The sequence below is a fragment of the Dermacentor albipictus genome, chromosome 1 (assembly GCF_038994185.2).
Source record: "Dermacentor albipictus isolate Rhodes 1998 colony chromosome 1, USDA_Dalb.pri_finalv2, whole genome shotgun sequence".
NCBI classification, from domain to species: Eukaryota; Metazoa; Arthropoda; class Arachnida; order Ixodida; family Ixodidae; genus Dermacentor; species Dermacentor albipictus.
The window spans coordinates 366,939,482-366,966,883 of record NC_091821.1 but is presented as its reverse complement, the minus strand read 5'-3'; the positions used below and the strand labels follow the sequence as shown (position 1 = coordinate 366,966,883).

General features: G+C 51.9%; 1 protein-coding gene across 1 annotated transcript in view; it reads right to left on the bottom strand.

Annotated features, from left to right (window-relative positions):
• Positions 1 to 27,402, bottom strand: part of RhoGEF64C (Rho guanine nucleotide exchange factor at 64C) — a 164,983-nt gene that overhangs the window by 53,233 nt on the left and 84,348 nt on the right. The window contains exon 2 of the mRNA XM_065438562.2: positions 8,761 to 11,494. Within this exon, the coding sequence (XP_065294634.1) occupies positions 8,761 to 11,425 (2,665 nt within the window). The 5' untranslated portion in view covers positions 11,426 to 11,494. The remainder of the gene's footprint in view (positions 1 to 8,760; positions 11,495 to 27,402) is intronic.

The window sequence follows — 27,402 nt, the reverse complement described above, 5'->3', positions numbered from 1 at the left end:
ACAAACCGCCGCCTTAGTTCAATAAACCTATCAAAATCGTTCGTTCATTTATGTTGTTTTCTTTGCATGACACCACTGTTGTCAGGCAAAACTGCACCAGACGACGGTCACAACTGTAATCTGAGACGACGAAGCTGCTGTCTTAGTACAACAATCGTATCTTCAATTGAGAGCACCAGAAGTCATACTAAGCGTCATTTGGTTTGTCTAATCGAAGTTTTCCGCTCCAACGACTGTCTCAGCCGCTCGTACCATCGCGCTCAGTGTGAGCTACAATGCACGACCGCTTTTCCACGCGCTTTCGTGCTGTGTAGCTCACATCTGAGCATGATAGCACACTAGCTGCTAGCATTTGCGCTCCTGTGTCGACAGTGACGGCGTATATACCTTTGTTTCGTCATCGAATGATATGTGAAAAAACGCCCCACTCCTCTACTCTTTCGTCCGTATCTCTGAACAGCGGGGTGGCGGCTGTATAGCATGCGGGAACGGTCCATTTTCCAGAACGCGCGTCGGAGTGAGCGCCCACGGCTTTGTCCTCGCGGTTTTGCACGGCCGGCGCGGTGTTCGCAAGGCGGCCACGTACAACGCCAGAACCATGCAAGCGCCCACGGTGCCCTGCGCGCCGCGGCCGCCGCGTACGCATATAATGGCCATGCGAACCGCCCCCTGAATTCGCCTTCGGGAGCATGGGGGCGCTTTCCTTGTTGTTATTATTTCTTTTCCTTTCTTATTTCCTCTTACAAAATGGCCAGAGCGTTGACGCCACGGGCATCCCGCAACCTTGGTCGGCCGCCCCGGCGAAACAACGGTTGCCCTAGCTGGACAGGATAATTGGGCCGCTGGCTGGTTACGTCACAAGCACTTGGTTGTACGATACGTGCCCCCCCCACCTTCCTCCGCTATTGCCTCGCCTCCTTAAGCGCGTTCTCGGCTGAAAAGGAAAGGCTCGCGACGGCAATTACGACGGAAATGCGGACCTTATCTCGAGTTGACGTAGAAAAGCGTACATGTGCGTGCGCCAGTCTATTTGTTACAAAGCTCGGCCACTATACACTTGCTGCATTTTTTTGGAGCAATGCATCGCTCACGAAGCAACGAGTATTCACGCCGTTCCTCCCTAAACGGCATTTGGCACATCGTTTAAAGAGCGCTAACAAGCACTTCTCGTGCCAAAACTGATGTCGAGATCTCTCCTCGGGGTAGCGCAGTCGTGCACGAGTCGTGTGTATCAGAGGCAGCGACGGTAGCACGCGAATCGCTGACGATGAACAAGAGGCGGCTGCTTTTTTAGCGTTTGTACCGCCCCCGTATGCGAGAGACTACTCCGAATCGCCAGAAGCCTGAAACAAATCAACGAGGTCGTCGGTGCCGCGTGGACGTTTGTGCCATCACGCCGACCATATAACGGGGACGGCTGGGCCACTCTGCGCCCCGACCACACGATGAGTACATAACGCGGCGAAGCGATGACGGACGAGGAAGCGCACTGCGCGTACCACTTCCCAGCAGCCCTGGCGTCGCTGCGCTATATGCGCAAATCACGTGAGGCCGAGTTCGCCAGATGCCAGACTTTCCGTATACATGTATATACACATTATTTTGTCCCTGCCTCTCGTTTTCACTTCGTGCCTCGCGTCGTCTCTTAGCATGGCCCTCCCTTCCCGACAGGGTGGCGCATGCGGACGGCGCCTGCTCTGAAGACCCTGGAGGCTGTGCTCGGAAGTAACGATGAGGGACGGATAATTTGCGAGACAAACGTGTACTGTTCGTGTTTTCAAACGTCCTGGGAAGCTGCTGAAAGGCGTAATCAGAAGCGAAAAATATTTAGGCGCGGATTTCTCGTAGATCGTCAAGGGTGATGGCGGATAAATGTGGAACGTTGCAATTTTCTGCCATCAGAGACCTTGCAGGCGGCGCCGTGTCAAGGAGTCGCCGTATCGAAACGACGCGCGTTCAGCTGCGTTTATTCGTGCGCGCGCGCGCCCATAACGCGGCGCGCACACGTACGCACTGCCTGTCCGAGGAACGGCGCCGCTGTGTATACGGCTGCCACGTGAAACGAGTTATTCAGGTTGCGTCGACAGCGCGGCGCAAGGCTCGATGTAAGCGATGCAGGCATTCAGGCCGACGTCTCCCCGGTATGTCCCGACAGTGTTTGCGCCCGCGCGTCTGTGTGCACACGCAAGCGCCGGACTTAATGCGCGTCTAGATGGCAGCGCTGACCTGTGTGCGACTGCGGCGAGACAATGCGACCAGAACGAAAAAAAAAATTAATTGTAAAGATAAACTTCGCGCCCGCCACGCGCGTGCGATTGCCGGTCGCACCTCACTTGCCGATGGAGCGTCATTAAAGGCGTTAGGCTGCATTAGCCGCATAGCGACCCACCCAGCGCTCTGCATGCACTGTGGCATAGAGTCCAGCCCCGAACCGAAATTTGCGCTCCCCGCAGCGCACACGATCTCACTCTCTCTTTTAATTCCTCTTTCCACGTCTTTTAACTTCTTTCTTTCTTTCTTTCTTTCTTTCTTTCTTTCTTTCTTTCTTTCTTTCTTTCTTTCTTTCTTTCAGCGTTTAAGGGCACATTCAAGTCTGGAAGGCTTGTACGCATGCGTGAAAGTTGTTGCGGGCGGCGTCTCTGAGTGAGTGCGCGTGTGGCAACGTAATGCGTTTCCAAGCGGCCGCGAGGCGCTTTTTAAGCGCAGAGTGGCGAATGCACACGTTCCAGAGCGCGCGAACGTTGCGGCTGGCCGCTGCGGCTTCGCCGGCGGTCGATGTCAGCGGGGTCGCGCGCCAAAGTCGACCCCGTCGGGGCGCGCGCGTCAAGGGAACGCCGCTCGAGGCCGCGGCGCCGGCGTGCCCAGGGCGCCCATTTGCCGATTACTTTTAACTACGCCGAGGCGCGTATACGCGAGTCGGCGTGCTAGCGCGCGTTGCTCAAGCGCCGAAATGGCGTGCGGCCGCGGCCGTGCCCCCCCCTCGACAGCTCGACTTAGCCTCTGACCGTAAGCGGAGCGAGCGAGGGTTCCATATTGGCGTTGGAAGACCCGAGTGAAACTCGGCGCTGTAGGTCGTCTTCGTTCTACACGCTGGGTGCTGCCACAATAGACGCGTGGCCGCTAACACGAACGTTTGCCGCATTGCCAAGGTAAAACACACACACACGCACACCCACACACGCACGCACGCACGCACGCACGCACGAAATAAACCTACCTAAGGACGTGTTCAAGCGATTGGCGATGGGTCTAGTTAGACTTATGCCAAAGCACCGTGCTGGCTTTCGAAAGGGCTGTTTCACTGTTGCTGACATTGAACTGCTTAAAGACGTATCAAATATCTATTTCAGGAGTGCGCTCGCTTAACCAAATGAAACCTCGTTCCACATCTGCGACTGAGGTAGATTTCTATATATGTATATATAGTGACTGCATTTTTCAATGGGCATATCGTACTTGGAAGGGAAGATGAGAAGCACAACTTAGCGGTTATCCTCGGTTTATTTGCCCAACAGTCTCGGCGCTGTAACTTGGAGGTTGACAACGAAGCTCGCGAACGAGTGAAGGACAAGCACGAGGAGCGATGTAAACAAAATTGTAAGGCGTAACGTTAAGAGACAGGAAGAGAGCTGTGTGGATCAAAGAGCAAACGGGGATAGCCGATATTCTTGTTGACATTAAGAGAAAAAAATGGAGCCAGGCAGGACATGTAATGCGTAAGGTAGATAATCGGTAAAGAATTATAGTTACGGAATGGATGCCAAGCGAAGGGAAACGCAGTAGAGGACGCCTGAAAACTAGGTGGGGTGATGAAATTAGGAAATTTGCAGGCGAAAGGTGCAATCAGCTAGCGCAAGACAGGGGTATTTGGAGCTCGCAGGAAGAGGCCCTCGTCTGCATGCAGTGGGCGTAAAAATAGGCTGATATATATATATATATATATATATATATATATATATATATATATATATATATATATATATATATATATATATATATATATATATATATATATATATATATATATATATATACGAGAGGAAGAAGACGTGTGAAGCCGAGGAGCTTGACTTTTGTTAATCAAGACCATATAAAGTCGCTAGATAATGCGGCCAAGGAAAGCATCGAGGAAATTGGCTGCGGTTGAAATTGAAATGTAGAAACTGATGAAGAAAGGGGAAACGAAAGTTATCTTTTTTCCACTTTGTGTTATCTTTAGTCCAGCCTTCATATATATATATATATATATATATATGTATATATATATATATATATATATATATATATATATATACCACCTGACTGGTTTTCCTCACTTCACACAGACAACCACACTTCTTTCCACTTTGACGCTCCTAATACCAAAAGGAATCGGCTGCGCAAGACGAGTCTTTCCGCCGGAGCAACTTTCCAATGCTAAGAACCAGCGTTGAGCGGCGCTTTCCTCGCACAAGTGACGCGTCTACGCAATCCGAGGTCAAGTGACCGTGCACTGCAGAAATAACTGGACTTTAGCGGAGCGACGTTCCTGTCAAACCGCTTTGACGCAGCTGTTGCGGCGGAGCGCGATTGGATCGCGTCCTCAGCCTGTCATCCGGTTTCTTATTCGCAGCTTCGCCACGATGTCATGGCCGCCTCGTTCGTCCACTCAAGTTGGCGAACTGACGCCGCCACAGCGCTGTGCTCGGACTTTCGAAAGCGCTCGACACTCGCTGCGTGAGCGCGGTGCCTCTCACGGTGTGCGTTCATGCGTGGACTTGCTCTTGCTCGCGGCCGCCTAATTTCCCCTCCCTTAAAGAGGGAGATGGGTACGTGTACACCGCTCACTGCCTCTGGGGCCCGTAGAACGTGGCATAGATCCGTTATCCCGGGGCTGTATACTATAGACGCCGACATCCGGCAGCCCTATATACACGTCGCCTCGCTCGGAGAGAACAGCCCAGGAGTGCGCGCGCCAGAGTGGATGCCTTTTCCGGTACCCAGTGATGAGCACGTCGCTGTACACGAAGACGACGGCAATGTGCCTGCCGCACTCGACAGGCATGCTGGACTTCGTGACCGCGAATCGTTCTCAACGACCGCCCCGGGGGAAACGCAGAGCGCATTATTTCTGATGACAGCGAGGCGACTCTCTTAACGCCGCCGCCGTACGTCAGTCGTCGTATAGGAAGAGCAGCGCGCTGAAAGACGCCTTATTGAGTTGTCGGTGCCTCAGGGCAACGGCGTAGACCTAATCGGGTCGCTCAACAGAGGAATCAAGCGGCCGGCCCTATACGACCGAGACGTTCTGTGTGAGCGCGGTTAGTATAGCCGAGATGTAGTTTGCACGTGATGAAGCTGTCCATACTCGTCTCGTCGCACCTACACTCTCGAAAGCGAGAAGACGTAGAGAGGAAGAAGGAAAAAAAAAGAGCTCGAAGAATTGCGAAACAGGGGACCCCTTGCGCAGTTACGAGCTACCGTCCATTCGTACACAAGAAAATAGGTCGTTATGCCCCGAAGACATTGGGTCTTATCCAGTAGAACTTCTCCTGGGGATGGTGACTGAATCTCTTATCAGGAGCTCATGGGCTGCTTTTTCTTGGAGCCTGGAGTTTTGGGCTGTGCTGCGTAATCTTAGAGGAAGAAAAGTGAACGTTTCCAGACATTGTCGAGAATGTGCTACTTGTATACCTATGCCAAACCACTGGTCGTATCGAGAAAGTCTACACCGTCGTTTCAAGCTCCAAGTTTGCAGTCGAAAGTGTTTATCAATCAACAAGGAACCTGAGGTATCTTGCTGACGCATCTGGGCCCGTATTCACAGAAGCCTGTTACGTCAGAATTGTTCTTAAGAGAAAATGGTAGCGAATCCTCATGCCGGTCATATCACTAGCGAAGGAGGGCGACGACTGCGCAACTCTACCGAATGTTTCGTAAAGTTGACGAAGTTGGGCTCGTTGTATGACTTTACGAATTCCGCGATAAGTTTTACGAAACATAAGGTGCGTATCGAAAAATAGGACGGCAAAATAATAATAAAAACATGCATTGATACTGTAATGTTACTTTCGCCTCCACTTTTGTTCCAGCCCGAGACACCATACGCAGGCGGGGTAGTTGCTTCGAAAAACTTTATTCGGACAAGTTCATAAAGTAGCAAAGTCTCGTAAGGAGCTAGTCACTGTTAATTATTTATCTAAAGAAATAGTAATAAGTTGCTCCTATTTCAATATATTCCTAGGGGGGACAGAGCGATACGGAAGAAGGACAAAAGGAAGTGGACGATACGAGCGCGACACCTGCGCTTGTATCGTCCACTTCATTTTGTCCTTCGTCCGGGTCGCCAGCCCTAGGAATATGGTCAGTCACCAACTTGCCCAGCTTGCTGTGTTAAAATCCTGTTCCAAGTTTGCTTCTGTTTGTGTGCGACGTCTAAAGGCAAACCATCGTTAATAAAGTACGCGTGTACCCCACAAATTGTGTGGTATTTGAGCAAACTTGAAGAAAAAATATACATACTGGTATTTCCCCCTATTTTCCCGCCTCCCATTTCCTTTATTTTTATCTACGGGATTTCTTTACGAATCTTGAAGTTGACAGGTTGGCAGGCATAGCAATGGCAAAGAGCACTTACAAACGAAAGTCTTTGTTTTTACGGGCCTGGTTTCTATAGGAAAGGGTGGATTGTGAGTTATGATTAAATACGAGAGTGCGGGAGGTTAAATTATGAGAACTTAAAGTAGATGCAGTGAAATTAGACTACTTCGTGATTGGAGATAGCAGACCCAAATAATGTTACCACCCGTGTCAGGCACTGTTGTTTGGCAAGTTGGATATGTACCCTGATCTCATACATCTTTAAGGGCAGTGTGACGTTTCATAAGGGCTAGGCTGGTGAGGTTAATTACAGTATAGTACAAGTTAATTAGTCGTCTTAGGCTAACTATATTCATAAATTCACAGCGCTGCTTCAACTGCATTGACGACTCGTTTTTATCCTTCTTTGACAACTATGCAATGCAGCGATGTTCTAGTTTGAATTCTTAACGGCCGCAACGCGCGCGCGCATTATGATGCATATATGCAGACCATCAAAATCTCCCGTAGCCCGAACGAAGGCACTTTACGACAAGACTTGCATCTACCTGTAGAGACCGCTCAAGAGTCGGCTGTGGCTGGAGAGAACGTCTGGTAGCCCACGATGGCAGCATTACATAGTCTAAGGGTCTGACCGCATTTCTAACTTTTTTTCTGTGTTTTTTTCGCTTTCCAACATTCCCTATAGTACGTGTAGGGACTAATAAAGCGGTTATTGTGGCCCCTTTTGTATCACCACTATTTATAAAAGTGCTCCATTAAACTTAGCACGCATCATAATAAGAGCTAACAGGAAACGCTCTCGATGCACGCCTGGCCGACGCGCGTACCAAGCGAGAGTCGAGCATCGCGCATTGGCTGTCGTTGCTACGTGTATAGTGCGGAGCGGCACCCCCTCCGGCGGGATGGGAGAATTACGTGGCCGAGTGTACACACCCCGTTCCCCGCGGAGAGCAAATGCTCCGAGACGTGTGGGCCGTACGTGCCCGCGTCGTGAGCCGATCGTGCCGTGAGTCCGCAAGAAGAAGGCGGCGGCGCCCAACTGTAGCGACGCAACGGTCGAGCGAACGGTCGAAAAGAAGATGGAGGAAGAAGGACCAGACCGCGAGGTTTGTGCGGCGGCGCGCCTGATCGGCCAGACTGGTCGTCAGGCAAGAGCAGCAGCAGCCGGCATAACGGTGCGCAGGGGAGGCCTAGATTGCCAGCCGGCTGGACGAGCCGCCATCGCAGCGGCTTCATGACCCGCTTGCAGCTGCTGCTGCTGCTGCTGCTTTGCCGAGACTGGTGGGGCGAAGCTTCGCGCGCGGTGCCTTGCGTATGCATGTGCGTACCTCAATGAATGGGCGAGGCACCGTCGTCAGGATGTTTTCTTCTCTTTTGCTTTCGATATACGCAGGGAAGGCAGTGCATCATTTTCTGTTGCTGCGGCCACCACTCTCCCTTGTGAAGGGAGGTGGCTCCGCGGTTGCTTTCGCGCGCGCTGCATTGCTGATGACGTGCCGCGCCTTACGCTCCTTCAGGCGGCGTAGCTATAGAGCGCTCGAAAACACACACACACACAAACACACACACACACACACACGCACACGCACACACACACACACACACACACACACGCGCACGCACGCACGCACTCACGCGCACACGTGTACACACACACACACACACACACACACACACACACACACACACACACACACACACACACACACACACACACACACACACACACACACACACACACACACACACACACACACACACACACAGGGCGTGCTTACGCTAACCCTCCCCACCTTATTTTGGAGGAGAGCTTCGTCTCCCTATGTCGTGATGTGGGACGCCGAGAGCATTCGGCGATTGGCGCGAACACCACCGGGAAGCGAAAGCGCCCCGACCGAAATCGCTCGCTTCGTAAGCGGTGGACAAACGCAGTTTTATATCCTACTTTCTGACGTCGATTTCAAATTGGGCGTCGCCTGTGACGTGGCTGTCTAACTGCCTAGCCGGCGACACGTTTCCACAGCCAAAAGCGATAGAGTTGCGTTCTCAACTTGCGACCGGCAGAATTGGGTAACCACAAACGCTAGGTAATGCAACCGACCAGAGTGTTAGGACGAAGATGTTCATAATGCATGGCTGAAGACGCGTCGCGAACAAATATAGAGGACTCGGACTTACCGGCAGGCACTCTTCTTGGGGAAGTGGAGCAGGCGGGTATCGGTGGGGGCGGCGACAGCGGCCTGGATATCCGATGTTCCATTGGCAAGGACAATTTCGCGTCGGAATTGGCCTCTGCTTCCGTGGGCAGCACTTTGACGCCGACCTTTTGGTAAATCCTCGTGTCCATTGACTTGGCGTTTGCGTTTCGCTGCGCGCTCGGCTTTCCCGTTCGCGGTGGAGGAGACTTGGGGTCCTTTGAACTATCACTCTTGGCGCCTTTCTGCAGATCGTGTTTCTTTCGCGCCGGACACTCGGGCCTCGTGGTTTTTGAAGCGTCATTAGCACGTGGAACCTGAGCTGGTGTGCGTTTCTCCATTCCATGTTCCTCATCCTGCAGAGGAAGAACTTGGCGCTTAGAGTTATCACATTCACTAACTAGTGGTGCGGTTTCCTCTGTTCTAGCGTCTGTAAGAGTTGTGGCCTTCGTGGGAACTGGTGGTTCTTGAGGTTGAAAGGTTTTGTTAGCCTCAGCGTCCGTTTTGATTGTAACATCACTAGTCTCCGAACTGACAGCAACGTCCGGCTTGCATGCATGGAGCGGATCCGAATTTGAAACTACTTGGCTGTTAAAATGCTCGCTTGAAGGATTTCGAAGGTTTGAAGTGGGACTGGGACTCAGAGGAGGTGAAATGCGCTTCGGGCTTCGTGGCACCTCCGGGCTCCTACTGGTCATATCTTTCTGGAGATGAATTGCCCCGCCTTCGCGCATATCTTTCGGACATTCATCCTTCGGTTCCTCTTGGAGTGATAACTTGCATTCTTCTGCTTCATTGCCGGTTGCTTGCTGAAGGATTCCTTCCTGGAGACGGCTGGGTTTAAGCTCGGCCACTTTGGTTTCTTGTTCTATAGCAACCTTCCCGGCATCGAGTCCAGCGAGCTTAGTGTCCTCAGAATTGTAGCTGGAAATAACCTCGTAGTCCGCATCAGCTTCGTAGCTGCTGCAGGGGCTATCACTACCATTCACTTCAAGAGAAATGCCCTTTTGTTCACTGCAAGGTACAATGTTGATGCTCGTACCGAGGTTACTCAGACTTGCTTGCACATCACAATTAACGCTTACCCCACCCTTGCCGTTGAAGGAACCATTAACCTGGTGGTACTGCCTCTCTGGCTCTGAATCAAAGCTCACCGTAGAACTGATGGGGATCACTGCTGCCTTCTGGCCAATTTTTGGACTTTGGTTCTCAGTTGTGTGCTCTATTCTAATATCAATGCGAGGATGGGACTTCATTTCGACCTTGTGATTCCCCCGCACTCGAACTTCGGTGTTGAACTGCTGTTCGACCTTGTGCTCGGCTTTCGCATTCTTCTTCTCTTCCCTCGGCAGCAGCCTGCGCTCCCCGTAGGCTTCGGCCCTGGACTCAGATTTGGAATCGGCTTTGAGAGCCAAAGCGGCTTCGTTCTTTCGAGACTGCGCGCTTTCTGTCGCACCATTCACCGACGAAGCAGGCACGACGGTGCCGTGGCGCCGCCTAGCCGTTCCGTTGACGTACGCAGTCTGGCGACCGGTCGAGGCGGTAGCAGCCACCACGTCCCACGAAGCATCGATTCGCGGACGCGTCTTTTTTGTTCCGGCTAAAGTCTCGTGCGGGTTCTCCCAGGGTTCCTCCTCCCATGCTTGAGAGGCCACTGAGTCGCCGCCCTCTTGAAAGGTGACCTTCTTCGAGTGGGTCCCGTGAGACACGCGGCCTCTGTGCGTGGCATTGAGTGACTTCCTCTCTGGTGCCTTCTTCTTCTTCAGTATGCTCCGTGGCTGACTGCTCAGCGTCGGACTTTTCGAGGAGGAGGCGGCGGCGGTGGCAGGTCGCACCGGCGAACACGACTGGGAGCGTCGCGTGGTTGACGACGAGGAGGCGGAAGAAGAAGCTGCAGCGGCGTCGGCGCGCGTCTTGGGCGCCGCTGGCGCCGACACCTTGCGCACGAGAGGCGGCGAGTAGGATATCTTGAGGTCCTTGAAGCGACCCATCTCCAAGCCCACGTCGCTGTCCTCGTCGTAGTCCGGGTCCGGTTCCTCGGGCCAGAGTTCGAGGCTGGCCGGAGGTCGCGACGACGTCCCGGCGGCATTCTTGACCGGAGATTGACGCGGCGAAGGATGCCCGGAGGCGATCGCGGCACGGGAGCCGTTCTTCTTGGCTCCATTCAGCAGCACATTGCTGTTCAGGTCGTCGTCGTCGCTGTCTTGCGCGGCTGGCGTGCGCAGGTACTTCTTGATGAGATCGTACGCTGTGACGTCGCACTCGAGGATGGACCTACGCGAGGAGACGGAGCTGAAGCGGTCCTTGCGGCTCAGCTTTCGGAGCAGAGGGTCGGTGGCAGCTGCCGCGGCTAGGTAGACGTCGGTCGCCGCGCTTCCGCCCGCTGCTCCGTGTACGCTGGCGGCCGACCGGCGCCTCGGCGCATGGCCCCGTCCGAGCGAGGCCCTGCCCAGGGACGCAGCGCCCAGCGACGACGCGCCCAGCACGTGATAGTAGAGCGCCGCATCGTCGATCTCGGGCCGGCGGCCGCACGTGCAGCCGGGCCGACGGCAGCAGCCCCGCACGGAGCCGTAGCAACGGGGGTCGCCGTAGAGGCCGACGGGAACCGCTGACAGGGTGCCGTACTTGGGCTGCCGCATCTTGGACATGGCTCAGACAAGCCGAGGCCGCGGACGCATGCCGGCGACGACGGAGGCCGTCAGCTGGGCTGGGGAAACCTGCGCGAGAACAGGGCACTTGTGGTTAGAGGCACCAACGTAAAGTGTGAAAACCGTACAATAACAAATAGCAGACTGAAGATGTACTCTCTGTTCCTTATTTTGTCTCGTCCTACCTTATTTTCGCGCTCTTCTGTACCCTTCAGCAACAAAATCAATGAAGCAACTTATCGATAGAAACGTGTTACCAAGATGCATGTCACAGCTCTCAAATTCTCATTAAAATAAATATTAGAAGCATAGGTAAACAGTGCTTGGAGACTTCCTACATAGGAAGTCGCAATGTAAACTGCAAGTGTGATTGTCTGTTCGGCTCGTTATTTGACCCTGAATTGTGGCAAATAGCTCCACATGTTGTGTAGGTACCGTCATGCGTTTGCGTGTTCACCGTATGTATCATAACGTCCGCAACCCAACATTCGGAGCAGCATGCCAGACCGTCACCTAGGCTAACATTTTTAGCTTCTCATTCTCTCTGTCTCTCTCTGTGTTAAGCCGCAGACTGCATCCTGCGTTTTCTTCCAAAGCATAACTCGTGGGGGGACTTCGCGGCTGCTTAGGTACATGAAGTTCTCCGACTTCAGCCTGTTGTGCGCGACACGGGAGGCTCATCGTCTGTAGGAATGCTGTGCTCTTTCCTTTTAGCTTGCTATATTTTCCCGTCGTTCTGTACCATGGCGAGCGAGGTGCCATTGAACTCGCGCTTGTCTTTCTTCTCCTGCGGGCACTCTCAGCGGTCGGTGGAAGCCACCGTGTCCGTTCCGCCCGCAGTGTGGAAGCACGCGAGGCGGAAAGGAGTCTCCTCCTGGCGGGCCGTTGCGCCCTAAACAGCGCACGCTTCAGTGCGTTGTTTGGCCAGAAGGGGCCTCGGCGCCATTTTCGACTTAGCGCGGCGCTGTAGTTTCGCGCTCAAGCCGAACGACGGGAAAGGCAAACAACAAAACGGAAAGGCGCCGAGCTGCATGCAGATCACCGCGGAGCTGCCGTCTGGCAGCCCGGCAAGCTGCGCTGCGAGCCTTGCTAATGGTCACTGTTCGTTCGCATTTGCATGCGCCAAGAACACGACTTGCGATTGAAGACCGTGCATACACGCGCGCCACCTGGACGAAGAACGGGTTCTCATTCTGCGTGTTATCAAACACCCGCACCTGCGCGCGGCAGTGTCAGGTCGATCGGTAATGAGGCAGGCACCGTTTGTCTAGGGCCTTATTAGGAACCTTTACAGAGTAACGCGAGGCGAAGTCAACAGGCAGAGCTCGTGAGCGCGCAGTCGACTACGAGTCCGCTGCGCTGTCTGCGATTGTGTGTGCGTGTGTATTATGTACGCACTGCAGGCGTCGTCACGGATGCGTGCGAGCAGAACTCCGCACGAATCGGGCCGTACGCGCACGTTCGCAGACGCTCTATCACGGAGCTTCGCCGAGGCAAAGAAACCCACGACCACTGGACAGTTGCCAGGCCTGTTAACAGATGTGTTTGTTTTTCGCGTTGGTTCCCGGCTCTGGTGTACGTGTCGTGCGCAGAAGGCGAGAGAAGAAAGTGTACCTCAATGCAACAACTATACAAGTTTAAAGACCGGGTAGAAGCGGAGAAAGAAAAAAATAATAAACGAAGAAATTGAGCATGAGATATATATGCAGAGTGCGTGAATGGCTCTTGCGCATAAAAGCTGCATTTCCTTGCATTTTGTAACGTCTCTTTTTTTTTATTTCTTCTGTTAACCTCGCAGCCTTGGTGTTGCCTCGCCATACGACCGGATAACCTTCAATACACCTCGTGTGCGCATGCGTAGTGTCAGCGCATCCTATGCATTGGTGAGATGGGGCGTGCAGGCAGGTTCCCATCTATTACGCACTACGTACACATTGGGATTTCATACAGGTACGGCGCCGAGGTGCATTCGTCTTCTAGAATCGCCCTATCGCGCATGCGCGCGCGCTCCTTTCTCCATGACGCGAGGGCGCGATTACCTGCACGAGCGCGTTGCGCACGTCGCTGCTGTGTGCGCGCGCCCCACCTGCTGAATCCTCGTACTACTTCGCGCTCGCCTCTATATTTCCGGCGGTGATTATTACGACCCAATCAGGCCGCGGCGCTTGCTCTCGTAATGGCGGCGGCCCGCGTGAAGGCCTCCGCCGCCGTGGCCGTAATGCGCCCGGTTGTGCCTTTTATATACACGTTCGCAGTTCGCGTTCGTCATAACGCTGCTTGCTGCTGATGGTTGCGCCGGCTGCGCTGCCCTCATCAGCCGCGTGCTTGAAGAATTCCAGCAGAGTCCTTAATGCGAACGGGCGCCGCGGTAGCGGGCGGCGCTAGACTGAAGGAAACGACGTCTGTATGGTACCTGTATACACTCGTCCCGAGGAGTCGAGAGGGGAAGTACGCGAAGAAAGCTCGAAAAGGGGAAAGAACGGGGAAAAAAAAATAAAGACGCCAAAAGCGTGTGCCTGGTATACGACATTTGCGGCGCATTCCTGGCGTAGCCGCGTGCGCGCGAGTTTATTATATATACGACCGTTTTCGCCGTCCGGTCGGTGAAACAAGCCGCGGAGAGGAAAGGCAGCTGGCAAAACAAAGAAAAAAGAAAATTGAATCGTTGCCGCCCGGTGGTGTGGTAAACCGCGATGGGACGAGTATACGTAGTGTTGCATCCTCCGCGGCCGCGCTGGCCGCAGCGGTAACGCGTCGTTAGCCGCAGGAATGCGCCCGCGCGCATTGTGACACACGCATCCGTCAGGCTTGCGGGGAATCACTGCCACAAGCGTGCATGCTTTCTCGCGCACGCAGACTGCTTTGAAATGTAAAGTGGCGCGCGCGGGACCCTTCCTTGGGATGGCGTCTCGGACTCTGGTGTTTCGCACTGCGATTTGGATTGAGTCTGGCAGCTCTTCCTTGACCATGAGTTACTGTTTTGCGCGAATTGGTTTTTGGATGAGTGCGTGTGGTGCCGAGCGAATGGAAAACAGGCGTTCGCGTCGGAATCTGGCGACTCAACGGCGTTATGCTCGAACGATATTACGACTGCGGCCTTTACGTATATAACGCACGCGCTGTCGGTTTGAAACACTGGAATCCCACTAGCTGCCCTTTCTGTCTGCTCAATGTGTTTCATTGCCCTGCCTGTTCGTCCCGCTCTAGCTGACGAAATTCTGCCTTAAGTAGCCGAATCGAACGTTGAAAATGTGCGTCGTGTTGGAATATACGAACAAATGGGGACGAAAGCATCTTCTCGCCTTTAGACTTACAACGCCTGAAAGGAAGCGAAGGTGTTGTCTGGGCATAGTCTGATCTGCGCCAGTACATACATTCACTTATTCGTTCATTCCAAATTCTAAACACCAGAATGTGATCCATCTCGGAATGGTTTACAGAGCACACCGTGAAAATGCCCCGAACCAAGAGAAACTAATTTCCATTTCTGATTAAGTCTGATCTGATCTGATCTCCAGCTTCAATTACAATGTAGGCATTCGTTTAGGTTTCTTGTGGCTTTCTCCTTACGTTCCTCAACGGCAGTGCAGTGTAATGTATGTTCATATGGGGAAAAAACGTAGGCTTTCACTTTGAAAGTGTTTGGTAAAATATTTTAAAGTTCCACTATTCCACCCAAATACTGTGGGACTTCTCTGGCTCGCCGATGAATGGACAGTCGAACCTGCTCCGCGCAGAAACACAGAAGAAGCGACAACTACAGTTATCTGCTCAGTAAGAAAGATGACGTAAGGCATGCGCACACTACGTGGTCTGCAGATGCAGCTGGTACCAAAGCCGTGTGCCGTGGTATCATGGCAAGCCCATGTGCGACAAGCAAAACGCAATTCCGCTTCTGACATAGGACGTGAAATAAGAACTCTAAATCACCGTTCGCGTATTCACGAAGGCTTCCGGATATATTTCACACGCTGCTCGCTGGACTGGCGCCACCGTATATCGGGTTGCAGTCGCCGTAAATCGTTTGAGCATTCCTGGTGACATCCACGCCGCAGAAATGTGGTTGTGGATATCACTACAAAAATCTTATATGTATTTATATAAATATAAAACATCGTTACACATTTTACGATGTCCTTCTCTTCCCTTCGCCTTCACTCCCGAAACACATCACTTGGATGTCGAGCACACGCTTAAGTGACCGACAGGCAATTTTTTTCCCTCTCTTTCCTCATGTCCGCGGCCAATTTTAGGGAGAGTGCTTTGGTGTTTGTAATATATCTTTATATAGGAAAGACCAGAGAATTCCATCATCCCTTGTAATTGGAATACGCCATCGTAAAGGAGATAAACAAGCCACGAACCGACTGAGAAGAATTCTCTAAATGAAGTTCTGTCAACGCGGTATACGTACTGTTCTTGCTTGCCTCCTTATTTTCCTCTGTTTACGTAATATATCTCTACGCCTATTTTGCTCTCTGGAATCCGAGGACGTTAGATAAAACGATCCGGGCTTCTCTATTCCAATTACGCCGTTGCTACAGCGCACGACCCGATCACCGGTGTAGCAATAGCTCGATCTCCACACAATGACAGGCGTGTCGCCGGCTCGTCACTGTTGCTTCTCTCATTTCTGAAGCACGATTGCCCCCTAAGCGCAACCGCGATTGCGCAGTGCGCGCGCGCACACACATTGCTATGGTGACCCGGCTCAGCTATGCCGTGAACCAGTAATAACAGCGGTGCGGACTGCGCGCTCTGCCCCCGTGGAAACCGGTATGCATATGCGCGTGTGGTCAAGACTGCTGCGGCCGCGTGCAGGCACTGTTGCTCCGAGCAGCGGCACTGGCTCCCCCGAGCGAGAACAACAAGTGCAGGGGCGATCGAGAGCGAGTCTGGAAGGCGGTTGCAATTTCTCTTCGTCGTCCAGCCGCAGCGCTCGCCGCAGCTTCCGCGTAGGCACGAGCGCGCGCACCGGACTTGGCGCTAGCTGGATCGCTTGGGACGCCATCTCTCGGAAAAGAAGTTTACTTCGCCAGTGTGTAGAAATTCTATTTCTCTATAAAGCATTGTCTACAAACCCTGTATGGTTTTCATATAGAGACGGTCCGTAATATTTTTTTAATGACATTTCTATTTGAACTGTAACTCCATTGGCTTATATAGTAAGGCTGTGCGAATAGTGATTTTTGAGACCGAATCGAATACGAATCGAATATTGCCTGAAACGAATCGAATCGAATAGTTTTTGAACAAGAAACAGCCGTTATCACAATTAATACAAAACGATGTTCGCATGCTGGTATTCTTAAAGTTAGTAGCCTTCTGTCATTGCATAGTACGTTATGAAGTGTTGTTTATTAAAAGAAAAAAAAATGGTGCATTGGAAGTAAACAATAGTGTTTTCGCATGCACAGGGCTCTACAGATTGTGCGAATGATCGCTGTAAAGCCTGTAAAGTATGGCTACCTAAGCGACGTAGCCTGCTCCACTACGCAAGTTCTCATGTTTTATGTGTATAGTATATGCCCGCTGGTGTGAAAATGTGCTGTACTTATGCTCCAATCTTATGTTTAATTGGGCGCATTTGATGTTTTGAAATATTTTCGAGTATTCGAAAAATATTCGCCGTTACGAATAGTTACTATACGATTCGTTATTCGAAAAGTTCGAATATACGCGCACCCCTATATATATATATATATATATATATATATATATATATATATATATATATATATATATATATATATATATATATATATATATATATATATATATATATATATATAGTACTTGTCGCAGCTGCAGTGCCACTGTCACGCGCAATGCCTTCACCTCCATCACTCACCCACTCACCACATTAAAGCCCTGGTTACAGAGCAGACATCACGCGGATTTAAATAGACGCGTCAATGCCAGGGTCAATATACGCGAACACACAAAAAAAGAAAGAAAGGTAGTGGGTGGGGGGGTCATGTCTTTGGCTTGTTTTTACCACGTAAATCAGGTACTGGGTGCACCTTGCTCCAGAAGCGGCCGCTGGCACGCGCCGCACAAGAAAGTACCGCGACAACACCGCTAATGTGACTGCATCTATTGCTAAGCCACGGCCTTGTTTACAAAAAATTTCATCTCCACCGAGGGCATCTGGCGGATCAAGTAACTGTACAGTCTACGTGCCTTGTAGGATTCCACTGTTCCCGCGAGCACAACGACCAAGATCTCCGTCTGACAAGCTCGAAGAAGAACGCTTGTTGCGGCTACACTGGCGCCGGCAGGTTGACGCACGTTCTCTCCGTCCTGTTCTCTCGCCTGAAGTGGCCTTGAAGCGCACTGCAACCCGAAAGAGTCCGTCTCCGGGATATCTCCGGGCCTGAGACGAATGACCAGCGCATTGGAGGAGAAAGCTGCGCCCGGTGATTTTCCCTGATCGCCAACTTGCTCGGCGGTTGTTGTAGGTGTGCAGATGGGTTCTGCTTTGCAATCAAGGCCGGCGATTTCTTTGCCCCGACGTCTTTTACAGTACACAAATGCTGATGCGTGTCCCCGAGAGTTCTGAAAAAAGGTGTCACGTAGGGTGTACAGATTGGCCAACAGGAGTTCATCAATCCGATGTTACGCAGGCAAGTGACAAGGGCACAACACTTGTCACTTCCATCCGAGCTACACGGTGAATCATTCGGGAAATACCTGCTGTCGCATGCCCGCACGTGGAAGGCGTTTTTTTACAAGCTTCCAAGCAGTTTCTGCATATCTATGCCGTGCCGTAGTGTAAGGCCACAACTAAATGAACTGGTCAACGGCTCCAGCCTCGTCGCCTGAGAAGCGAAGCGGAGAAGCTCGTAGATCCAGCTCGAATCCTGTGCGATTGCGAAGCTTCCCTGCAGAGCCTGTACTAGACTACACGCAGGATTTATGTAGCAGACCGAGATCTGGTGCGAACCTGTTATCACAAAGGACTGGGGTAAAACTCCTCTCACAACTTGGAGTGGTATTGACGTTTGATCAGACACTGGTTGACCTTTACATCAGTCCCAGTGACAACTATGTATCTGTTATCAAAATAAACTTGAGCTGAGCTGGATCCTGTGAAATGCGCAGGAGCATTTCTGCATCAAGGAGTTTGTACTGAAGCGCAAGAGTCTACGCTACATTACATATATTCACATATGAGCCTTTAAGATTTCATGTGTTGGTTACATTTTAAAACGTTTAGCATGTCGTGGTTGCGTAGCGCGCCTTTGTTTCGTAAAGGTAGTCAATATATTATTCAAAAGACTTCAATGTTTCAACTTATGCATAATAAGTTGAAATATTGAAGAAACGGGGAAGAAAATTGACCCACTTGATGCGCGCAAGAATATATGTTTCTTTGCCTCTCTCTCTTCTCTTTCACTTGGCGAGCCAAAGCACTCAAACCCAGGACCTACGAACATGTAGCTGGTCCTGGCGCAGCACGTCAGTCAACTGCGGGACTAGTCACATTCTGTAGCAAAGACGGTTCGGACGCAGTTGCTGGTTCAATAAATTCTTCATGCTTTCTTTCGTGCTCAATCCCAGATAAGGTGAGTGTTACCGAAAGCCAGGCGTGCAAACATGGAAACAAGTAGGAGCGAGAGAGAGAAAGAGAAACGAAAAGGGAATGGTAGGGAGGTTAACCAAGGACGTGCCCGGTTGGCTACCCTACACTTGGGGAGTGGAAAAAGGGAAGAATAGATAAGGAGAAAAAATAAAAATAGTCGGTTATTCACAGTCAGTTGCATAGGAATCTCCGCTGTCACAAGCTTTCATACAATCCAGGGTCCTTCAAGAAGCGCAGAAGGGCTTTTGTGGCCTCTTGCATGCAAGAACGCATAGGCCATGGTCCAAAGATTTTTTTCTTCTGAGAGCGCTCTATTGTCTAGCAGGTTGAGTTTCGCTCGTAGAGTATGTCGTTGAGTGTTAAATGATGGGCAGTGACACAGAAGGTGCTCTAGAGTGTCGTCGCACCTGCACAAATTGCGCACAGGGCCCTTGGCCTTTCCTATCATGAATACGAATTTGTAAATGCGACACTCTACCACATGCGACACAGTAAAGTTGTTTCGCTACGGGCGAGTCCATGTGGCAGGCGAAGCCGCAAGTTAGGGTCGAGAGAATGCAAGTGTGAGTTGGTGAAACCCGGTAAATTCCATGGTAGAAGTGTGATGTGGAGAGCAAGGGATTGAAGATGTCGCGCAGCATCAGATCTTGAAATGGTATAGGAACCCGCTGATGTTTTTGGTGAGCCGAACGCGCAGCTTCATCTGCGCTGTCGTTGCCGACAATTCCGCAATGTCTTGGCAACCATTGAAATAGAATGTCGTGGCCTTTCTCGAGCGCGTGATTATGAGCGTACCTTATTAAAAAAAAATTAAATTATGGGGTTTTACGTGCCAAAACCACTTTCTGATTATGAGGCACGCCGTAGTGGAGGACTCCGGAAATTTCGACCACCTGGGGTTCTTTAACGTGCACCTAAATCTAAGTACACGGGTGTTTTCGCATTTCGCTCCCATCGAAATGCGGCCGCCGCGGCCGGGATTCGATCCCGCGACCTCGTGCTCAGCAGCCTAACACCATAGCCACTGAGCAACCGCGGCGGGTGAGCGTACCTTATTTCGTGCACTAGCTGCTCGTGTAACTCATGACGCAGGGCAAGCTTCAAAGTTTTAGGGCTGCTTTGGAATCGCACAAAATGGTCCAACAATTCGGTGGCTGCTGGATCACGTACTTTAGTGCACCTTGAAGAGCCGCAAGTTTTGCTGCTATCAACGTTGTATTGTGCGAATATTTAAACTGTAAAGAGACAGCGTCTGGTGGAACAACTACTGCTTCGGCAGAGCTGTAGAACGAAGTCGTCAGTAACTTCCGCACAAAAATTCTCCCGCGGCCTCAAGCTCTGGACGACCTTTATGTTAAGCCAGCGCTGTGAAGGGAGAGACATTATTGTGCAGGGGGGCGAAGACCCTGAAGAGTTCTCCACACTGGGGATAACGGCTTGCGTGGGTCCAGCGACTCGCAGAGGCTCTTCCATTGTTGGTCCTGAAGATTGTTCATCTGACGCTGAGCTTTCTTCGGAATGCGTCGGGCTTACCTCAGGTCATAAATGGACTTAGTACGCCTATATCGTCTCTCGGTCCGCCGGCAGATCACCCGAAGCCTCTCCAATTATTAGTAGAAATCTGTGCGTCTTGTAGATGTTGTAACCATACGCGTAAAAACCTGTAGAGCTTGTATGATCATGTCTTCGAGGTGCTCGAGATGGTCATGTCTGCACTTTTCCTCGATTGAAATTTGGTATGCTTGCCAGTCTATATGTCTTGAGAGCACACGGTAAAGAGAACTGTCAAGGCCTCTGATAGTCATGTATACGTAGGAATGTGGTCATTGCCATGAGTTTCGATGTCTGTAAACCATTGAACTTTGGAACTTAAACTATGCGACACTAATGTCAAGTTCAAGCAGCTGCTGTAAGTCACTCCTCGGAGATAAGTCGGGCTGTCATCGTTCAAAGTCCATGCTCGGCAGCGAGATCAACAAGACTCGTGCCTCACTGATTTGTCCTGAGGCTTCGCCAAAGTGGATGATGGGCGTTAAAGTCACCCATGATTATCCAAGGGCCCGGAGTTCTTGTGAGTATGTCGTTTAGTCTCTGTCGATCAAGTCGACGTGATGGGGATATGTAGGCACCTATCAGTGTGAATGAAAATTTCTCCTTTTTAACGCGGAGACACGTATTGATTATCGTTATGAGGCTGCACTATTTGGTGAAAATACATGAGCTTCTTGAGCATATACACAACTTGACTACGTTCAGTGCATGATGAAGAAACAAAATATTCATAGCCCGGCAGTTGAATTGTTTTTGAAAAATGAGATTCACTAATTATGATGATAGGGAACTTATTCTCAAAAACAAAAGTCCGAAATTCTGACATCCGTGACTGCAGGCAGACCTGTGGCGTTGAAGTGAAGTATCGAAGCGCACTTGACTTGTTCCCGGAATGGTCGCAGTGATTGTGGATGGCAAGTTATCTTGTTACTGTATACCCGCAAGTACGTGTTCAAAGGAATCCAGGACTTGCAGTGCGCATTTATCGGATGGCGTTTGCATATTATTGAGGAGTGCTCGGAAATACACTCACCAGCGACCTCAGCCTATAGCAACGACCTAGGCATCTTGCGCAGCTTGATACAGACACGCCTAGTCGCTCAACTGAAAGATTGTACAGTGGCGGAAAAAAAAGAAGCAAGATTTATCTGCGCCGGCTCAAGGGAAGGCAGCGCTAGCCCGTCAATAATGAACACGTGCGGGCACACGTGAAAGATAACTGCTTAAAAATTACAATTCCTCTTTGTGCAAGATGATCGAGGGCTGACTTACAGACGTACTACACCGCTATTAATGATATGCTATGCCTCGAAAATAAGGGGCGATTCTTCGCTCTTATATCTGAACAAAGCTATACTGTCAGCAAATTTTGGAACTCGCTTGCAATCACGACAGTTTAACGAGATGTTAGACGGCGTTCCACCGGTCAACGAACGTTTGTGCTCAATTCATCTCCGATTCTAAGCTTCATTCTAAGCGATGAATGCTGACGTAAAGTCACTCTTATATAGATGAACTAGGAGCTCGTTCCAAGTCAGGCATGTGCTTCCCAGCATAACACAGACTGAATCCGGCGTCATATTCGCCACTATCATCATCAGCCTATGATGGTGAATCACGGCGTCATATTATATTGCGCTAGATCTTTCCGTCTTCGCAATGCGCTGCTGCTTCTCATACGCCTCATCTCTCATGCTTGCCGTCAGTGCTGGGGCATGGGCGCGCGTTTCCTCCACGGAACGCGGGCATCACGACGTGCTATCTTTTGTAATGCTGGGCTCGAAGTCATAAAATGGCACTTTGCCATTACGAGAGGCGTTGCTGCAGCTGCACAAGCACGTACGTCACGTAACGACGAGAACGTGGTGCCACAGAGCCAGGCTCGAAACATGCGGGAAACGCCTCGCGCGCACACAATATGCATTGCATTGCAAGAAGGCAGTGAAGAGGGACGACCGCACGGCGCGCTGCTGCCGCAACCTTGGAACGTGTCTGGTCCCACGTACACGACAGAAGACACGTCTGATGATTTGACTCTTTTTTTATTTTGTCTTTACCATTTAACATCGGGAAGCTCTCGCGCTGTATGCAGTGTCAATGTAAAGGCGCTCGCCGGCGATTCTTGCGCGCTCACCCATTGCCACGATGGCACGGAAAGTTGTACTGATACCGCAGCGACCGAAGAGCCGCAACGGCAGCCGCTGTTGTTGCTGTCACACGTTATCGACAGGGTTACGTTTCAAGGGAAACGCGTGCGCATTCAGATCCAGAGGGCCGGATATTGAGAAACTCCGGACGGTCAATACGAACTGTCAGACAAGAACAGAAGGGATTCTTGTCAAAGCTTCGGGACGATACTTGCTAAACAGCTCTGCTTGCAAAATTTCAGATAGGGAACGTTGAAGTGGACAAAACTGCGCATATTTTAACGTCAAACGCGTTCCTGTGCTGGACTGATCTTGTCGCAGCGATGCCCATTCTTGTAAGACCCGTGCTGAGTTGCACACTATAGGATACGCATGCATTGAAGCGAAACCGCTTGAAGGTAGACAAATAACACTATCGGACGGCTTATGCCAGATGGCTTTACGATGAATGGTGTGCACGTATACAGCCCGCATTACTCGTGTACTCTTCATATGTATGGCCCTAAAACTTCCGTAACAAGTGGTAGAACACGTGCATGGGCAGATTGCAGCTGTAGGCCTTCAGTCATTGTTAATCACGGCCACATGACGGGGGACGTACTCATATTTGGTCCCTCATTTTCACGATGCACATTCGAAGTCGAAGCACCCACTGCCCTGCGAACAGCGCACTTATTTCCAAGTTGCTTCCTCTCCGTTTTATTTATTTAATTTTCATTCGCCCTCTCCTGCCCCCTTTCTTGGGTCAAGAGCTTCTTCAAATGTGCACTCGGCCTGGGCTACATATAACCGCCACAGCTTGTTTCCCGGCAGATGCATAACGGGTCCTCTCGTATAAGCGATTTTACCAGAAGCTGAGAAACGTGGCAATTCTTTTCGATCGTTAGGAACTATTTATATATCCTTACTGCGAGGACACAGCGCATGGCTGTTTTGCAAACTCCAAAATAATCGAGCGAACGCATTTGACGTTTCACAGGATCGGCGGTCGTGACTGCTGTTACGACTTTGCACCGCTGCACCACGATTACGACTTTGTGGTCCCGTAGCGCTCGTCACCCGTTTCGTGACAGAGCGTTGGTAGCGAAGACTCCGAGCCAGGCGTCGATGAGAATAACAAAAGGGACTTTATACACTATATACAGGTCATTATACAGGACATGAACGGGTCGGCACTGGGGCCGAGATCTCACAGCAAACGCGACTGTTCCCGCACGGCGACGTCCGGCGAAAACGCGTGACACATCTCACCCCAGTCGAGAGCGGCACTGTGCTCTCGGAGGGTCGGCGGATCCGGTTTTTCAGGCGGCACGTCACGTCTTTTATAATCCCCGAGGAACCATTGTCACTCAAACGGCCCAATACAAAGTTAGCACTCGGCGGTCGTCCGAGAAGTCCAACCAGCGACCGCGCTGGCCACCCGGTTCAAAGTTCGCGCGCGCGGTGACCCCCAGGAAAAGGGAGGTGCGGCGCCGGGCTGTCTGGCAATTGCTGACACGTCTGAACAAGTTGCCCGCCGAGGCTTCTCCCGCAGGACACCTCTGCCTGACGGCTCAGCATCTTGACTTTTCAAGGGAGAATTTGGGCGCTCGCAGGATAAATTCTGCATCTTGCAGATTCGGAATCCGGGCTTGTGGTAATGGCACAGCACTGCACGTGTTACAGTTAAATCGATGCCTCTGGTACTGAAGGGCTGGTAAACATAAGCCGTTAAAAACTGTGTGGGGGCTTCTCTAATTGCTGGCTTTAATCTGGTGGTTGCGGAGAGGGTCGTGATACTGGTGACCGGTCGTGTCCACAAGTGCGGCTCTCGGTCTTCCGACAGAGCGAGTCACTCGTCCCCGTGACACGACAGTAAGTGCAGGAGGTGTCGAGTGTGTCGCTATTGTATGACTAAACGAAACGTGGCATACGCCGGGGTAACCGAGGTTGGGTCATCACAGAGACGCAATTAAACGTCGATATCGCGCACGCTTAACCCCAAGCACCCCATCCTCTGTTTGCACCTGCGTGGTCTTCAGCCGGTGTATTCTGGGGACAAGCGCATCACGCCTCCCGACACCCACACCGGGCACCCCCTCCCCGGTCGTTCAGCAGGCGCGCATGTAGGCGGGGGCGTTTCGGGCGCGTGCACCCGCAGCAGCGCATTGCATGCACGCGGAGAGGTGCAATAAAATAAATGGAAACAAGGGGGCTGCCGGGGAGGGCTGCCTCTTTCTCCGTGCCGGCCGCTGAGCCGCCCTCCAGGCGCGGAAGCGTGAACGCGATCTCGTGTGGCGCCGCTGCCGTGCACAAGGCCCGCACGACCGGCGCGTGGGTCACGCTCCTTCGGGCCGGCCAGCAAGAACGGCGGCGGCGCGTGGGATGCGTCCGGCAGACCTTGCGCCCACACCGCCAAGCGAGCAGGGAGGTCACGCCGGCCTCGCTGGCCGCGCTTCGGGCTGGAACACGCGGCCGCCCGCGCAGCCACGTACTACGTCGCCGCCGCCGCCCGGCCTGTGTGTGTGCCACCTCCTCGGTATATGCCACCAAGAGCGGTGCGCCTATCTGAGCGCGTTCACAGCGGAGGCGCGAGCCTGCGTACTGTACATACCGTTCTCGTATAGGCCCGATGGCCCCGTATATCAGAGCTGCTCCGTATGCAAGGATTCCTGTTGCAAGCGCTCTAAATAAGGTGATGACGCAATCACTCATATAAAGGGCGCCGTTACTCATCCTCCGCTCCGGGCATCCCTTCCGTGCGTAGGCGCGCTCTGTTCCCTTCGGGCCGCCTCGCGCGCGGAGCCGTCAAAACGTCTTGGCGTGTGTGATACGTGTCTATAGACTCATCAAGGGCTGCACCCTGGCAGGAAGGGAGAGGGCGGTCGTTGCTGTCGTGCGAAGGCGGTGAGGGGGAGTGTTTTATTGTCCATTCGAACCTGGGCGAGAACAATGTAAGTCGTGGCGGCCTCGCGAGTGGCACGTTGACTCCGATGGCTTCGGCCTCGGATGACAAGAGACACTGCTGCGACCTCGATAGCGACAGGTTGTGCGGTCGCCGAGCTCGTGTCCGCCAAGCTGCACGTGTGAAGCGGGACGGGCGTGACTGCATTTGTTGTGTTTTGGCGGCGTTCGTTACGACCAACACCTGCTCGGAGGCGTGTTGTACACAATGTAATTCGAATGTTGATGACTGCGTTTCACAATATGACACTGTCCAAAAGCGAGGAGACAGGAAAGCGCGGGATATCGGCACGGAAATATAAATTCTAAGGACATGGATACACCATGTTGGATATTGGCCTCAAATGAGACAAACATTCGCCTGAAACAAGATGCCGTTGAAGGTTGCTCGAATATATAGGTACGGAAAATGTCGCCTTGCACAAACGACTCAGCATGCTAACCACACGAGATGGGTTAGTGGTGTTCAATCAGGTAATAACGTGACGCCAAGTCTTCATTCTTTTGCTAAAGGGGCACCACAGGAAAGCTTTGACATATATAACTATATGGAAATTTACATTTGACATATATACGGTCCTCTTACAAGACCGTGACGCATGAAAAGGGACTATGATGCCGCTTCCGCTGTAGTACTGACAGTTCCTTTGAACCTGCCCTGTACTGACTTTAAGCTCAACACGAAACGCCTGGACTGTTCTTCCATCTTCATGTTCTACATAACCTTTCTCCATCATGAACGTTGTCGAATGCGTCTTGCATATCTTTCTCATAGTTCGTCACGTATAGCTAAAACAACGCAATCGTTCAAACTCAGTTTGCTTTCCTTCTCGACGTCGAGCATAAATGCCGTCCGCACAAAGAATGGCAGCGCGCACGAGGCAGCGAGGGACGCAACAGCGACGCCTTTTCTTGTTTCTGTGTCACGGTCGCCGCGCCGCCAGGCCATCGACGCCGTTAATGGTCGGGCAATTCGAGCCAATTGTCCGCCTTATTTTATTTTTATTTTTCGAGAGCGCCGTTCCGGGAACGGGTCCAGGCGGCACCAGCGACGCACTTGACTTCAGCTAGGCTGCGCGCCGCCATTCGGAAGAACCGGTGTGGGTCCCGGGGCGCACAATGGCTTCTTGGCGCGCAACGCGCCACGGGCCGTTGACACGTCGCCGCGAGTGGACAATGAGCGTGGTCGCCCCTTTTCTGTCTCCGCCGCTGCAGTCTGTCGTGTCCGTCTTCCGAAGCGGCCGTCGTGCGGGCGTGAATGGCCGCAGCCAGGTCAGTTCTCTTTCTCGCCTTCGCGCGCGGACAGAGACGAGAAGAGGTCCAGCTCCGCGGTCCACTGCTTCTCGGACGCTGAGTGACCGCCGCAAGAAGGGACCCCCGTCGTCCCCGCGCTGTCGTGGTGGGCAACTTGGCGGAACACGAACGCGTGCGTGACTGAGCTCGACGTTCGCAGGTTCCACAAACTGTAAGGCGCCGCACGCAAGCGTCTGCAGTAATGCGTGGGTGCCGTAACGTGACGTAAGAAGCGGCCGCTGTCGAGAAGCGCGAGCGGGGGAGTCTGGGAAACGGAAACTATAATCTTAGCGGTTATCACTGGATGCTGCTTGACACCAGTTGCTACTGCATGGTTACACACGCTTGCGTATCCATCGCTGATGCGTTGATGATGAAGAACAGGAGATCGCAAATGTGCGTTGTTAGTCAATCCTTTCTTGTTTACGTATCAAGACAGCCACTGGTAAAGTTTTAAG